Source organism: Candoia aspera, chromosome 3 (genome assembly GCF_035149785.1).
Source record: "Candoia aspera isolate rCanAsp1 chromosome 3, rCanAsp1.hap2, whole genome shotgun sequence".
NCBI classification, from domain to species: Eukaryota; Metazoa; Chordata; class Lepidosauria; order Squamata; family Boidae; genus Candoia; species Candoia aspera.
The window spans coordinates 115234854-115251179 of NC_086155.1; the positions used below are offsets into that span (position 1 = coordinate 115234854).

At 39.7% G+C, this 16326-nt stretch overlaps 1 protein-coding gene across 2 annotated transcripts in view; it reads left to right on the forward strand.

Moving 5' to 3' along the window:
- SORCS2 (sortilin related VPS10 domain containing receptor 2) overlaps positions 1-13734 on the forward strand; it is a 125801-nt gene extending 112067 nt beyond the window's left edge. Inside the window, exons 25-28 of one of the 2 annotated variants that reach the window (XM_063298684.1) lie at positions 232-334; positions 8332-8486; positions 11004-11083; positions 11337-13734. In XM_063298684.1, coding sequence (XP_063154754.1) covers positions 232-334; positions 8332-8486; positions 11004-11083; positions 11337-11360 — 362 coding nt within the window. In that variant the 3' untranslated portion in view covers positions 11361-13734. Of the gene's footprint in view, positions 1-231; positions 335-8331; positions 8487-11003; positions 11294-11336 lie in introns of those variants that run through there. The other variant, XM_063298683.1, reaches the window with a different exon arrangement.
- The last annotated feature ends 2592 nt before the right edge of the window (positions 13735-16326 follow it).

Consider the following 16326-nt stretch of genomic DNA (forward strand, 5'->3'; position numbering starts at 1 on the left):
ATGCCCTCCAAATGTGTTGGTTTTAAATTCCCAGAATCTTAAGGCAAAATATTGTGAAGTCCAACACATTTGGAGAGTACCTGTTGGGGAAGGCTGATTCCATTGCTGCATTGCTGTGAGAAAAAGTATACTCCAGTGCAAGTTACAGTTTGAGCAGATAAATGTTTTGCAATGGTTTAGAAGATGATTCTGCTAAGGATTCAATTTACTAGGATTTATCTTTAATTTCAGATTCTCAGAGCATCAGAGGAGGCAATGGGTATTGGGTGATAATGGTTCTCTTTGTCATTTCACTTGTGGTAATAGGAGCTATCATCCTCTACAAGTTTAAAAGGCAAGTGATCTTATATATCTACAGGCTGAAGACTTTTATTTATTATTTGTTAGATTCACCTTATTCACCCAAAAGGAAAACAACCCTGAATTTGAGACTATCCTCCACCAAAAGAAAGAGTAAAAATATATACATGTAAATGTAGATAAAAATTATGTTTTTTCCTGCTTTTCTCAGCTTTTCTGCCCTGTCAACTCCAACTGAAACAAGTCCTGGATATTTCCATCTCTCCATAAGTATGCATGTGACCAGCCTCTCCCTGTGTGTGTATTTATGTATGTAACTATGTCTGCCAAAATGGCATACCCAGGACAAAAAAATAATAGATTAATAACTAGTGATTAAATGCAGTTTTCTTGCCAACATTTTTGGGAGTGGTTTGTCCTTGCCTTTTTCCTAGGCTGAGAGAGAGTGACTGGCCCAAAGTCACCCAACTGGCTTCATCGGACTGGAACTCTCAGTCTCCCAGTTTCTAGCCTGGTGCCTTTAACTAGTACACCAAACTGGCTCTTGTACTTTAAGGTACTCTGTCTATAAAATTAATTGATCCACAACTTCATATGCCAACTGTTGTTTCTTGCACTTAGAATTATGTAAGTATACACACACATTTCCATACTCACCTCTTCCTTTTAGCAGAAACAGCAAAAAAAAGGGAAAAAAAACAGGGATTGGATGAGAGAAAGCAGAACTGGTCAGAGAAGAAAGGAAAAGAAACAGAAGCTCTGTGGTCATTTAAAAAGGGTTAAAAATCATTTAAGCAAACAGACCCTCCCCAAAACTTCTAATCCTCAGCTCATCTTCAAAAGCATTTGAACACTGATTTGGACATCAAAGCTGAATAGAATAAGCTTCAACTGGAGTTGGCCACCCTGAGATGACAAATGGGGAAGGTGGTTTCTTTATCTATTCTGCGATTTTAAATTCAGGGCCATCTTCCTTTTGGGTAAATATGGTATGAGGGCCTGGCATAATTGGTCAGATGATATGAATAATTATGACTAAATCCATTCTACATGGAGGAATAGAAGTTATAATGTTTTCACTGAATTCATTTAATTTAAGCAGGTAATATTTTCATGTTGCCGTGGGTTCCCATGTTACAACAAAAAGAAAAGAAAATAGGGAAAGGTGGAATAGCTGCACAGTTTTTTTGTAGTAACAAGAGACGTTGATCTTCAAGCATCCTGTGTCTGTGAGTAATGAGCAACAGCCAGATCAATATAGGAAAGTGTTTTGAAGCTGGACATATACTTCGCTAAATTTAACAATTCTTAGAGTATTTTACTTCCCATTTGGTGACTTACATTGTTCGCCGATTACTGTGGGAATGCTTTTAAAGTTTGCTTGCTGAAACAGCCTTCAGGTAAAAAAAAATGATGCTGACATGATCCAGTGGTTTTGTACAGGGTGCAACATATCCTAACATAAAATGCATCCTTTCAATTTTAGAGTTGTGAGAGCTCATTTAAACTGCTTGTATGAATGATAAACTCCATCAGAGAAAGGAAAGAATTGTTTACCTTTAGGTAAAGGTAAAGGTTTCCCTTGACGTAAAGTCCAGTCGTGTCCAACTCTAGGGGGCGGTGTTCATCTCCGTTTCAAAGCCGAAGAGCCGGCGTTGTCCATAGGACACTTCCGGGTCATGTGGCCAGCATGACGACATGGAACGCCGTTACCTTCCCGCCGAAGCGGTACCTATTGATCTACTCACATTTGCATGTTTTCGAACTGCTAGGTGAGCAGGAGCTGGGATTAACAACGGGAGCTCACCCCGCCGCGCGGTTTCGAACCGCCGACCTTCCGATCGACAGCTCAGCGGTTTAACCCGCAGTGCCACCGCGTCCCTCTGTTTACCTTTACTTGATTATTTTATCATCTGTAGCAAACTTAAGTCTTACAGTTCTCAGTTTACTTTCCAGAGCAAAGTTAGTCTGTTCATGCCATTGCTTTGCATGCTGCTGTGATAAAGAGATCACCATTCCTGCTCTGGAAAAGGTCCCAAAGCTAAGCCTAAGTTTCCCCGTACTCCTCCTCTGCCACACAAAGAAATGAGAGGACTTTGTTGAAAAACAAAAGTCACGTGTTCTCCAGTGCACAGTGGTCAGGGCACACAGCCTCCAAAAAGTGTTACATGTGCATGCACTTTAAATGCAAAACAGAGAACGTTGTGGAGAGACCAATTAAGAGAGGCACATGCCCACTGGTGAACATATATGAGACAAAGCTCATAAACCCAAATCAATGATGAAAAGCTTATCAGAAGGAAGATTCTCAAGCTCCTTGTCAAACCAGAGTCATTTCTTCAATCTTTTCCCATAAATGAATAAGGTTTCAAAGAAGCAGAAGTTTCACTCTGTCTTCAGGAAGTTTATATGAAAAGGGACTGTTTGTTGTACATAATGCCTCATCAGAACAAACTAGCTTAAATATTCCAGGGTTCTACTGCTGGGTCTCTGCGCAACACTAATATAGATGCCTGCTCTTGGCGTTTTGGTGTGAAGAACTCCTCTCAACTAACTACTGTGCATTTAAGTGCATTGTCATCACAGTGGATTACATTCAGGAGCTGTTTAGTTAGCAGCAGCAACTATTGTGGTGGTCCAGTTTGTTACATTGCTCAAGCGTTTGCTACTATATGGAGAAAAATCGGGGCTTGTTGAATGCTTTTTCCTCCTTCAGTTGAGCCATTTCTTCCTCGGTACGTTGGATGGCACAGTTTGTCTTCACACTTCCAAAACTGTCACCACAAACTCCTCCAAGATAGGCTGGGAAACATGGTGCAATCTCTGTATATCTGTGGTTTGGTCACCAGTGGAAATGGTCACGTGAAGATAGAATTTTTAATCAAGTTATGTAGTAAGCATTGTTATACTGCAGTGGGGCAGACTTTCTTGGGGGGCATGTTTCATGGTTGTTGGAGAGTTTTTGCAGTCTGTTGTTGCTGCTGTTTACACCAAACGGTGGTAAAACTCTGGCTGGATCAGCCAGATTGCATCTTAGTTACTCCAAGTGGCCATGTCAGCTATATTGTCCAATACTGTTCTACTTGGTCAAGTATATCCATTTGCTGAGCCATTGGAATCTAACTTATTCAGGCTAATATTCTATCTTTAAGTCTTTACTCTGTGTTCAGCACATGGAGAGTTTCAGAAATGTCATTGTTCCTTTCCCATATTAAATGTTATTAGCTATGAATAAATCTATGATTTCAAAATTATTTGGGAGTTCAGAGATTTTCAAGATCCTTTTGGTGCCCACAAACCACCTTAGATGGTTCTTCGCTATTTTTCTCATAGTCTTATCAAGCAACTCTTAAAAGAGTTCCTAAACTTCAGCCTCACAACCTTTGTTGCAAAACTGGCCGTTGGTACGTACAGAGCTGAGGTTGAACTTTGCAGCTTACTTCTGAGCAAGGAATTCTTGTTACAGAAGCATTGTAGATAAGAATCAACAATAAGGTTCAATAGCCAAAACAACTAGAGATTGAGGAAGGCTTTCTGTGCAATACTCCAGTTTCTTGAGACCTCCCACTATCAGTTGAACAAATCAAGGCCAGCAAGATCATGAATAGGCTACGTAAGCCCAACCCCCAAGAAGTAATTCCATCTCCTGCCAGGTGAAACATGGCAGCTTACCAATAGAGAAAGAATATTACAAAATAATAATAATAATAATAATATAATAATAATAATAATAATATCCTAGAAGTCAGAGATAAAGCTCAAAATTGTCTTGATGTGTTGGGAAGGGGGCTGAAAGTAACAAAATGACATGTAACAGAGACAAGTGCAACATGTTGCTCTTAAGAAATAAAAAAGACCAATTGTGGAGGTATACGTGGTTTGGTAATAGCACATTGTCTCCAGACTGAATATGAGCTATTGGTGTGATGTGGTTGTAAAGCAAAAACCAAGGCTGCATCAATAGAAGTATAACTTCCAAGTCACCGTATGTAACAGTTCCACTGTATGTTGCTGTGGAGGCTTTATCGCCTAATGTAGGGGGCTGTACCCTTTTGTATCATCTAATGTAGGTGGGCATGTAGTCTAGAGGATTAGGAAAAGGAGAACCATCAGATGTATTATGTTTATTCTTTTCTGGTCCTTTTAACAACTGAACGATTGGTGGCTGCTTTACTAGCCCATCAGCAATAAACAATGTTGGCTTTAATCTGTAAAGCCCTAAATGACTTGGAAACTGACTACCAGACGGAGCATTTCCTCTACCCGAAGATAGTTAATAAAAGCCATTTTCCAAGTGTGCTTGCATTTAAGATAAGGCAGCTGGCAAAAAGAAAAAGATCTTCAGTGACAGAGCCCTGTCAGGGGGATGCTGTCCCCCAAAAGTCTTGCCTGCTGTTCCCATACGGTCCTTTGGGTATCAAATAAAGGAGTTTTTACTTTTTACAATTTTTAAATATTTCACAGTTTTATTGCTGATTTGATACTGTGATTTTGATTACATGTTGCTGTCTCTACTGATGTAGTTAGTTCACATACAAGTTGAATAGGTAGGGTGAGAGTATACAGCCCTGCCGTACTCGTTTCCCAATCTTAAACCAGTCTGTTGTTCCGTGGTCTGTTCTTACTGTTGCTACTTGGTCGTTATACAGATTCTTCAGGAGGCAGACAAGATGACTTGGTATCCCCATACCATGAAGAACTTGCCACAATTTGTTATGGTCCACACAGTCAAAGGCTTTAGAATAGTCAATAAAACAGAAATAGATGTTTTTCTGAAACCCCCTGGCTTTTTCCATTATCCAGCGGATATTGGCAATTTGGTCTCTAGTTCCTCTGCCTTTTCTAAACCCAGCTTGTACATCTGGCAATTCTCGCTCCATGAATTGCTGAAGTCTACCTTGCAGGATCTTGAGCATTACCTTACTGGCATGTGAAATGAGTGCCACTGTTCGATAATTTGAACATTCTTTTGTGTTTCCCTTTTTTGGTATGGGGATATAAGTTGATTTTTTCCAATCTGATGGCCATTCTTGTGTTTTCCAAATTTGCTGACATATAGCATGCATTACCTTGACAGCATCATCTTGCAAGATTTTGAGCAGTTCAGTTGGGATGCCGTCGTCTCCTGCTGCCTTGTTATTAGCAATGCTTCTTAAGGCCCATTCAACCTCACTCTTCAGGATGTCTGGCTCTAGCTCACTGACCACACCGTCAAAGCTATCCCCCATATTGTTATCCTTCCTATACAGGTCTTCTGTATATTCTTGCCACCTTTTCTTGATCTCTTCTTCTTCTGTTAGGTCCTTGCCATCTTTGTTTTTGATCATACCCATGTTTGCCTGGAATTTACCTCCAATGTTTCTAATTTTCTGGAAGAGGTCTCTTGTCCTTCCTATTCTATTGTCTTCTTCCACTTCCGTGCATTGCTTGTTTAAAAATAATTCCTTATCTCTTCTGGCTAACCTCTGGAATTTTGCATTTAATTGGGCATATCTCCCCCAATCACTGTTGCCTTTTGCTTTCCTTCTTTCTTGGGCTACTTCTAGTGTCTCAGCAGACAGCCATTTTGCCTTCTTGGTTTTCTCTTTCTTTGGGATGTATTTTGTTGTCGCCTCCTGAACAATGTTGCAAACTTCTGTCCATAGTTCTTCCGGGACCCTATGTACTAAATCCAGTCCCTTAAATCTATTCTTCACCTCCACTGCATATTCCTTAGGAATATTAGTGAGCTCATATCTAGCTAATCTGTGGGTCTTCCCTAATCTCTTTAGTCTGATCCTAAATTGTGCAAGAAGAAGTTCGTGATCTGAACTACAGTCAGCTCCAGGTCTTGTTTGTACCGACTGTATAGATGTCCGCCACCTTTGGCTGCAAAGGATGTAGTCAATCTGATTTCGGTGTTGTCCATCTGGTGAAGTCCATGTATAAAGCCGTCTCTTAGGTTGTTGGAAGAGAGTGTTTGTTATGCAGAGTGAATTGTCTTGGCAAAATTCTATCAGCCTATGTCCTGCTTCGTTTTGTTCTCCCAGGCCATGCCTACCTGTAATTCCAGGTGTCATTTGACTGCCCACCTTAGCATTCCAGTCTCCCGTGATGAAAATAACATCTCTTTTAGGTGTGTTGTCCAGTAGGTGCTGCAGATCCTCATAGAACTGCTGTACTTCAGCTTCTTCAGCATCTGTGGTTGGGGCGTATATTTGGATCACTGTGATGTTAGATGGCCTGCCCTGAATTCGAACTGAGATCATTCTATCGTTTTTTGGACTGTATCCAAGCACTGCTTTAGCCATTTTACTATTAATTATGAAGGCTACTCCATTTCTTCTGTGGTCCTCTTGTCCACAGTAGTAGATCTGGTGGTCATTTGATGTGAAGTGGCCCATTCCAGTCCATTTCAGTTCACTGACGCCCAAAATGTCTATCTTTAATCTTGACATCTCACCAATAACCACATCCAATTTGTCCTGGCTCATAGATCTTACATTCCAGGTTCCAATGGTGTGTTGATCCTTAGAACATCGGATTCGACGTTCACCACCAGCACCGTCAGCTGCTAGCCTTCCTTTCGGCTTTGAGCTAGCTGCGTCATCACGTCTGGGGCTAGTTGAGCTCATCCTCTGTTCCTCCCCAGTAGCATTTTGACCATCTTCCGACCTGGGGGTCTCACCTTCCGATGGTATACCGACATATCTCTGATTGTACTGATCCATTTAGTTTTCATGGCAAGAATACTGGGGTGGGTTGCCATTACCTTCCCCAGGGATCGCATTTAGTCTGACCTCTCTGTCATGACCTTCCCGTCTTGGGTGACTCTTCATGGTTTAGCTCATGGCATCATTGAGGTGCTCAAGCTCCAGCACCACGACAAGGTAACGATCCTTTGCTGAAGTTAGCTATATAGAGGTTGAATAAATAAGAGGTCATTCTATCCCTTAAAATAGTCCATTATGGTTGTTAGGCCAATTATACTTCTTTCCGTTGCCATCTTGTTTTATGGAGGAGCTGTTTCAGACTCTGGAAGTGAGTGCTCCTTGGCATTTTACATGCAGAACATGTTATTTTTTTTTAGAAGATACAGAGCTTCTTTGTCTGTTATGAAGGCCCAGGCTGCACATGTCCAGCATCATCTGAAAGGTATGACAGAGGCATGTCTGACATTAATTCACTAACTTGCCTCCCTTTGTGAGAAGTTATTTGGCAAATGTGGCTGCTGTTAGGCATGTCTTCTGGCTTCCAAAGAATAGTCACCTTGTTGCAACCATGTTCATTTGTGTGATGTTTCCACCTGGATTTGCAGAAGCAGATCAGATTCACGTTTTACCAGATCTCTTCTTTAAGGCTGCTCTCTTTCCTTCATCAGGGGCTCTATACTTAGTACTATACTATAGGTGGTATTCCTATGGTCATAGAATTGGGAGGACAGAGAGGCTGCAACAATTGATTAGGGACGTTGTTGGAGGAGACTGCTATTCACACCAAAATATCTCAATTCCAGAGAATTTTAGTTGAGCCTCCATAACAACACAGAAACCAATACATGTGAATGCATAGATGATCACTTGGAAGACCAAAAGTTGTTATTGCAACTTAGCAATATTTTTTCACCTGAGACTCATGAAAAGGTTCATAATTTTGTACTGGATAAGACAGACTCTTACTTTTTAGTATAGAAAACCATGGAATCCAAAGGAATTGGGAGTGCTTGCTGAACTTAATTCATCATGCCCCAAAGATGCTGGTTTGTGTGCTTGAAAACCGTAAGTTCCTCTGTAATAAGGTAAATGCAGAGAACTGAGCAACATATAGCAAGAACTGTGAGATAATGATTTGAGTCCGATCCCACTGCAGTCCTTACAATAAATTTGGTTGGGACATTTTCATCACCATCAGAAAGTACTTAACAGTAGCTCAGTGGAGTCTGAATGAACGCATATGCAACTATATTTGCAATGGATGCTTCCACCTATGGATCACGCTTGGTGGATCAAGGCAATGCACTACCATATTAAAAAGCTATCTTATGTTCTTAAGGAAATTACCAGGGAGAAATGTCTATGCTCAGATGCAAAATGAAAAAGAACAAGAGATGATCAGCCCTGTAAACCACAGAGAGGATACCCAAAATACCCAGGGGGAAGAATTCATTGATGATGACCTTGATTGTCAAACATTAGGAAATGCAAGAGGTAAATACAGATTCCCTTTATGAAAATTAAGTGTGTTTCTATTTGGTATTTAAGATGATCCCATGCCAAATAATAATATTGACTTCTATCTTATTTCAGCTTCCACAAAACGTGTTCCAGCCATGTCAGATCATTGGCAATATGTTTAAGATCCAAGTGCTGGGTGAAAAAAATAAGGAAAATTGGAATGATTGTAATGATTACTGTAAAGCATGGTGCCATGTGTGTCTGTTATTGGAGTTTTTTAAAAAAAAATTGTACCTAGGCAGAAATAATTTACAGAACTAAAAGAATATTCAAGACTGAATTCAAATTTGTTTGTATTAAATGTTTTAAATATATACATTAACTCATGGAAGCAGGCACACTTTAAAAAGAATGAACTGGCAACATAATGAATAAATGGGGGGTGGAGGGAACATCCCTTACCATTGGATGTGCTGGTTGGATTGCCAGTAGTGTAATTCAGCAGCATTTCTGAGGCACACAGGTTCACCATTCTGTTTTAAATGATAGGGCAATTCCCTTATATTCCCAATGTCCCCCATAAAGTAGCCTTTCCTAGCTATTTCATAAAAGTTAACTGCTGTAAAATACTTCCACAGCCAGTTCCACAGCCATGGTTTGTTACAGTGTTCCTGGTTCTTGAAATTTGAATTGAACAATATTGATGAAAAAAATACTAACCTCTCAAAAGATTTGGGAGTGAGACTGTAAAAATTCTGCATTTCCCCCCTTCTTTTTGTTTTTAAGGTCATCTGTCCAGTACCTGAAAAGGTTGCTGATGCCTGGCCAATTATATTCTATACTTTTTTGGCTTTGTACCACATATGAGTTTGAAGCAAAGAGTTGAAGTAGCAATGGGAAGGAAAGGCATAGAATGAAAAACAAGCCTATCCTGTTTGTTCACAAAAATCAAGATGGCATCCTCAACCACATAAGTGAAGCCCCAACTCCTATGCACATGTGTTGATGCAGTTGCTGCTGCCACCTTGATTTTTCTGGATACTCCCAGCCCTCCCAGGTTGCTGCTCATCTTACCTGGTTCACTGATAGGATAAAGCTGGGTTGCTAGCTAAGATATTCAGTTGGGCTCTGATAACAATTCCATGCTGAGAAGCAGGAGTGGGTAGAAGGGAGAAGAAAGAAGGATAATAGTATCTAAAGAAATGTAATACCTACTGTATAGTTAAGAAAATGTAAAATGGCTTTATGTATTTGCATATCTTGCTGTTGGAATGCCAGTTGAAAAAGAAGGTATTCTGGGGTATTACCAACTAGATTGAAGAGAAATGTAATAATATCCCAGAATAGGTTTCTAGAAATAAAATGGAAAACTACAGTCCAATCTAATAAAAATATTCTAACCATATGAGGAAGTTAAATTACATAAAGTAGCCATGGGATAGCAGCACCTCATTGCTGGATCAATGTCATATATTTTGATCTTTTAATAACAGATACTTTATTTTTACAAAATATTGAAGAAAATTGCTGAGGTCAGTAGCAGATACAGAAAATGCTTGGGTCTAGAATGTACTGAAAAGGATGGAATAATTTCCTAATTGTCATGTATTGCTCCTGTTTTGCTCAGGGTAAAAATAATTGTGAAGACAAAATTCATTATGTTTGTATTGCCAGATAAATCACATTTTTCTGATAAAAAAGAGCCATTCCAGAATATCTTTTTCTTTTTGCCTCTTCATTTCTATCATCTCTTCATTTTGCTAACTGGAACCTACTAGAAGTTTGACATGCATTCTCTTTATCCAAACCTACTGATACGCTATTGCTTTCGCACTGATTCCTGTGATATGCTCTGATTCGGCTTAGGAACAGTCAAGCATAAATGGAGCATCCCTAACTGGATGACAAACTGTCGCTATGCCTGACTGCATTTCAGATTAGAGCCAGGAAAACCCAGGTTCAGATTCCCACTAATCATCTCTAAAGCTCAAGGGCTGATTTGGTCCAGTTACTCTTAGCCCAGCACAACCTCGCCTCCCCTCATCCAGGGCACTTTCCAGATGTGTGGGCTTTAACCCCCAGAATTGTCAGCAATGGCCATGCTACTTGGAAAATTCTGGAAATTAGTCCCCAGTTCAGGAGAGGATCCTGATTGAGGAAGTCTGGTCTAATGCACAGGATATTGTGAGGATAAAATGCCTTGGCTGCATGCAAATGAACTTTTTATTTTAGGATTTTCTAACAATGAAGAATAATTTTCTGCCTTTTCTTACTAGAATTTTAAATGTTTGTGAGAAGGTCACTTAAATTCAGAAGGCCCTTTTGTCATCCCTGTTTCGCTGATGAGATTGTTAAGGCAGATTATTCTCTGTTCGTAACTTAATATGACAAAGCAAATGGAATTTTTCTGTTTTCATAATTTTGAAAAAAAAATTAAATGGCATATTCCCCGGCTCACCCATCCATTTCTGTTGTTTTTGTATATTTTATGTTGCCTACTTTATCGCCATCCCCACCTTGGGACTCCTCCTCCACACCATTACCTTGCAGTGACTCCTTCTGGGAGAGGTGGAAACTTGAACAGCTACAGAGTTCCCTTACTGCTGATGGCAGTCAGTGTCCAGTCCCAGGTCAGTGTATGTTGGAGGAAGCCTGTGGGTCCATTCTCCTTTCTCACCTAACTCTCCTTGAATCTGGAGGCTGTCTTTTGGCTCAGAGCTGTAGGAATTCATGAGGATTCAACAATGGCCATTTCCAGCATTGCACCTCAGACCTGCTGCACCACCATCTCATTCTGGTGGAATTGTTCCTTGAATAAAAGGGGGGTTATTTTCAATGTCCTGCAATTTGCTAATCTTAGTGCTTTGTTTGTTTGTTCCTTAGGCAATCTCTCAGGCATGGTTCTGAGCATTAGTTCCAGGGAAATGCAGAGTTACCTGGTTAGCTGATACAACTGAACCTATATACAAGAATCTTCTACTGGGGGTCCCTCCTTTCCTCTCTGAAGAATTCACTACTAGTGGGAAGGAGACTGTCTCGAAGATACAAACAGCCATGCATTACTTGGAAAACGAGATAATATGCTTTGTGTTCATGGCTGCTGACCTCAGACTAAGATAGCAGATCTGTAGCCCTAGGCATGTTTGCAACCACTGTGTCTGTCTCTGGGTCCCTTGGGTTATTTATGTCCACTTAGTCAAACTCATTTCAGACTTTGTTCACTGTGGTGGCATCAGGCTGCCATTCTTAAGGCATGAAAGCTAGTTTTAAAATAGTTGAAGCAGAAATGGGTGAATATTTGGGATTTTTTTCCAAGTAAAACAGCAACTTGGATCTGATATGGCACAATTCAGAGGGGATGCATTGAAGAGATAGGGTGATTACTCACTGGCATACCTCTTTGGGCCCACTGGATATCTAGCTAACATCTTCTGTTTCAGAATATAAAAGCTGATTCTGATGTTAGAAAATGAGTTGAAGCCTTTTGTATTTGTATATATATCACCAAAAGAAGCTCTCTACTTTGTTTTGCCCCCAGGTCAGGTTTGTCCTATTCTGACACTCCCACCTTTCTGTCAGTGTCCCACTAGACTGCCTGTTGGTTTGCAACCCACGTAATTAGACATTAAACAGCTTGGGCTGCCTTACATTTTCTTTTGTTTCCAGAACAGCAAGTGTAATTACTTTTTAAAATTTCAGTAACCCTTTTTTGTATCTTTTTACACTTTCTATTTTTATAGCTATAAAGGCATTCTTATCTCAGGATAATGCTGTCAAAGCAGCATATTTCAAATTTGCTATTTTATTCTTTCTCCTATTTCTACTTCGGGGCTGAACGAACTAAAAATATCACTGCCTTGGATGTGTTTGACAATCTGGTGAATCAAACCTAAGGATTAATTCCATTTAAATAATTGCACTTTTTCAATTTCATCCCTAAATGTCACGCATCATTTTTCAGACTGGAGTTAAGCAAAGTCTTACTTTCATAGGCAGGAACTTATTTCTGTTGTTATTTAGAAGACGTGCAAGTTTAAATATGTATATGCTTGTCTTACCACAGTAATTTCATGGAGCAAAAGGTGCGCCCAAACTGGTGATACTTGCTCAGAGAAGTCACATGTAGAAAACTAACCACAAAGTAGTCTAGAAATAGTACACATGTAAGTGCACATTTAGAGAGGGTTTCTGAATAGCCGTGAACGATCCATATGAATCGGTTGTGCTGCACTTATTGTATGTATTAGATGACTCCAAGGCGCCAATGAATTCTTTCCACTAAAAGCACATTCCATTTTGTGTTGATATATTTTGTTCTCGTGCATGCACGAAAGCAAATACTGCAGTACTGTGTCAAGCACAATGCATTCAGGAACAGATCACTCCAGTGGATATAATGCTGCTGGAAACGAATGGCAACATTTATTTGCCACCTGCTCAGGATCTCTCTGTCTGTCTATGCAGCAGAGCTCCTAGTGGCCTGCATATTTTCTTATAGAAGAGCAACATCTCCCCACTGCCTTACCTGTACAGAGAATAGTAGCAGTTGAAAAGATATGGAAATGCTTAAAGGAAAGAGGAGGCTCCTCATAAAGCATTTCTATGCTTTGGTATTTTGGAATGTTGCATTAAGGGACTGAGCTCTTCATTCTACTACTCATGGTTTTGCTGGCACTGAAAAGAAACAAATCTCCATGGTTTAGGTGGTGAAAAAGAACTGGTCCACAATAATTGGGACACATGTTTAAAAAGTAACCCTAGCAATGCAGCAGGAAGGGTGGATTGCAAATCTAGACTCCGTGTTTTACAAATCTGTAAGTGATCAGCAGTGAAAAGTGTCCATTTACTATCACAGAATGAACATCTGATTTTGTTGTTTTCCTAAAGTGAAAACCGTGTTTCTAGCTCTGCTTTTCCACTACTAAAAATAGAAAGAGTTAAATGAAGGGTGTGCTTGTTTGAGATGTGATTTTACTTTATTGCTGTTCAGCAAACGTAATGTTAGAATATCCCAAAACTCACACTTTCTGTTTACTTGTAGAAGACAGTGTCCATTTTAAGGTGGGGGCATACAGTTCTGTCTATTTGTGGTTATGGTAGACTGAGCTACAACTTCCTATTAGCTTTAGTGGAGGGAGCAGTTCCATCTGCACAGATTACTGTTTTCATATTGCCAATCCTTATCAGAATGGGGGGCACTCACTTCAATACCTTCCGGACCTTATTGCATGTATTTACTCCCACCATCTAAGTTCATTAAAAGGCCCCTAGGTTTAATGTTTCTCTATTGGTTTTCCTCCTCTCCTTCCCCCAATAAAGCAATTTTTGTGTCTGCAAATGAAAAGAGCAGGTTAGGATCGAACCTCTGCAAAGAAACTTCAGTCCAGATCTTTTGATATAACACTGCTTTACTCTGTAAAATGCAAGGGCAGAATTTTGAAGGCAACTTGCTTTGCTTATCATTTGAAGAGCAGCTGGTTTCTGGGTTACCACTGTGATTGAGCCAACCAACAAGTATTGGTAATTGCATCTCTATTCCTGAGAGTGAATAGAAGCAATACTGACCGTAGGAATTTTTGTAGAATAAAAAGACTGGATTCTTTGATATTTTCTAGCCTTAGATATAGGTATCTCTTATACTGGCAGATTAGTTCTTGAGATAAATGTTTGTTGCATCATTTGTAAGAAAATCGCTTTGTATGGCATTTTTATAACTGAAATAGACTTGATACAAAAGAAGTAGATTTGGTTGCAAGAGTTGGATATTTTTGTGACACCGACAGTTGTGAGTCAAAACTGGACTTGTCTTCAGAAGCAATACATTTCACTGAATGCCAGCATGTTTAAATGTGGAGAAACAAAGAACTGGAATGGAGAGAAACTTTTCTTTCCTGCTGGCTGTTTTCTAATGCAATTCTCTTCCTGTCTAAATATTCAGGTGTATATTTCCTTCTGTCAAGGATGCTTTCCATTAAAAAAGCAGATATTCCAAACCATAAATCCTTTATACTTCAGTGTATTAACATCTAGTTTGCCCCTTAGTAAGAGCCAATACAGATCTACAAATAGCAAGCTGCATACTACAAGACAAAATCAGTTTTTTCTTTTTTTTTTCCAAGTCTGCAGAAGGATTACATTACTAATGCCACATAATGAAAATACACTACACCACACTATACTGGATGGACAGACAGACAGACATTACATTTCCAGGGATAGTAGCAGTATATTTTATCTACCCATCCAATGGAGAGAGATTCCAGACATGTGCATGAAAGTAACACTGGGCTGTACCTTAGACACCAAATTTCCTTCAGTAATGGGAGTTAAAACACTCTTAGAATTGAGGAGAGAAACTTAAATATGGGTTGTTGCAGTAAAAAAAAAAAAGTAAATTAAGCTTATGTCAGGGAATGGACTAGATGGAATCCAGATTCCCACAGCAGGTGCACGTGCCTTGGCTTTCCCCGGCTTTCAACTCTTCAGCAGGACAGTGAAATTTCTGGCACTGAAGCATTTTCTTCCTTGCCAGCTACCCTAAACAAATTAAGAGGAAGGCATAGAGGCCACAAGGAAGCCTGGGTCTCTTCTGTGTGCATGCTGGACAGATTTTTGAGGTGGGACATACTTATTGGGACAGGAGCCTTTGAAATTTCAGAAGGGTCGCAGGAGGCCATCCAAAAAGTAGGTGAAAATTACACCAAAGAATTCAGCCATCTTTTGGTTGAATTTTAGTGGCAGGATCTTGGAGTGGTGCTGGGGGCACATGAGTCCCCCCCCCCCATTTTAAATGGTGGCTCTGGGCTTACAAGGCACACGCCTTAAATAAAATGAAGGCAAAGGTTGCTGCTCTTGCCCCTCTCTATCTTCAGTTTGCCAGGATCAGATATGGGCACTGCATGCTCTGGCCAATCATTTTGTCCTGGGTCATGATACTATGGTTTTATGAAGGCCTTCTAGGGAGAAAATACCATGTAAGAGTTTGCAGGTATATAAACAATATACAGTCTGATAAATTCAGGGTTAGCTGTAGTTTAAATGGATGAATAAGTCACCTTTTCATTTTGGAAATGAGAGGGATAGATTTAAATGGATAGTTTTGATGAAAAATGGTGTTTTGAATGGAAGGTAGGAATTGAACATTAATTGGTTAAAAACTAGGGATAAGAGGACAAAGAATAGATCATTTGGGAAGACTGATAAAGTGTTAATTGGAACAGGTCCAGGTGAATAGGCTTTTAAGTGCCATTGATTATAGTGGGAGATGTAAGTGTATACTTCAATCTTATGAGGAGACACTAATGGCACTTAAAACCACTTCAGCTAGATTATACCGTATTAAATGTAAGCCCATGATTGCCTGATCAGTTGGTCAAAGGGGGCATATGCAGCAAGAGTGGACTGTACATTGAAGATTCTAGTGCATTAGTGCTGTAAGTTTAAAATCCTAGAAAATAAAGAAATTCAATATATAGTATACAAAACACAGACACGCTTAATTTTTTCATATATCACTGTAGCTAAGAAAGCAGTTTTATTTTACTATATTTAAACACACAGTGGATTTACATGCTTTCATCAGAAGAATAAGAGCCGGTTTGCTATAGTGGTTAGGATATCAGGCTAGAAACCGGGAGACTGAGTTCTAGTCCTGCCTCAGGCACGAAGCCAGCTGGGTGACCTTGGACCAGTCACACACACTCAGCTGTAGGAAGCAGGCAGTGGTAAACCACTTCCAAAAAATCTTTCCAGGAAAACTTGTCTAGGCAGTCTCCAAGAATTAGACACAATTGAACGGATAAAAAAAATCAGAAGAATATTATAAATATAACAAAAGTAATGCACACAAATATAATAATCTACAACCAAAACC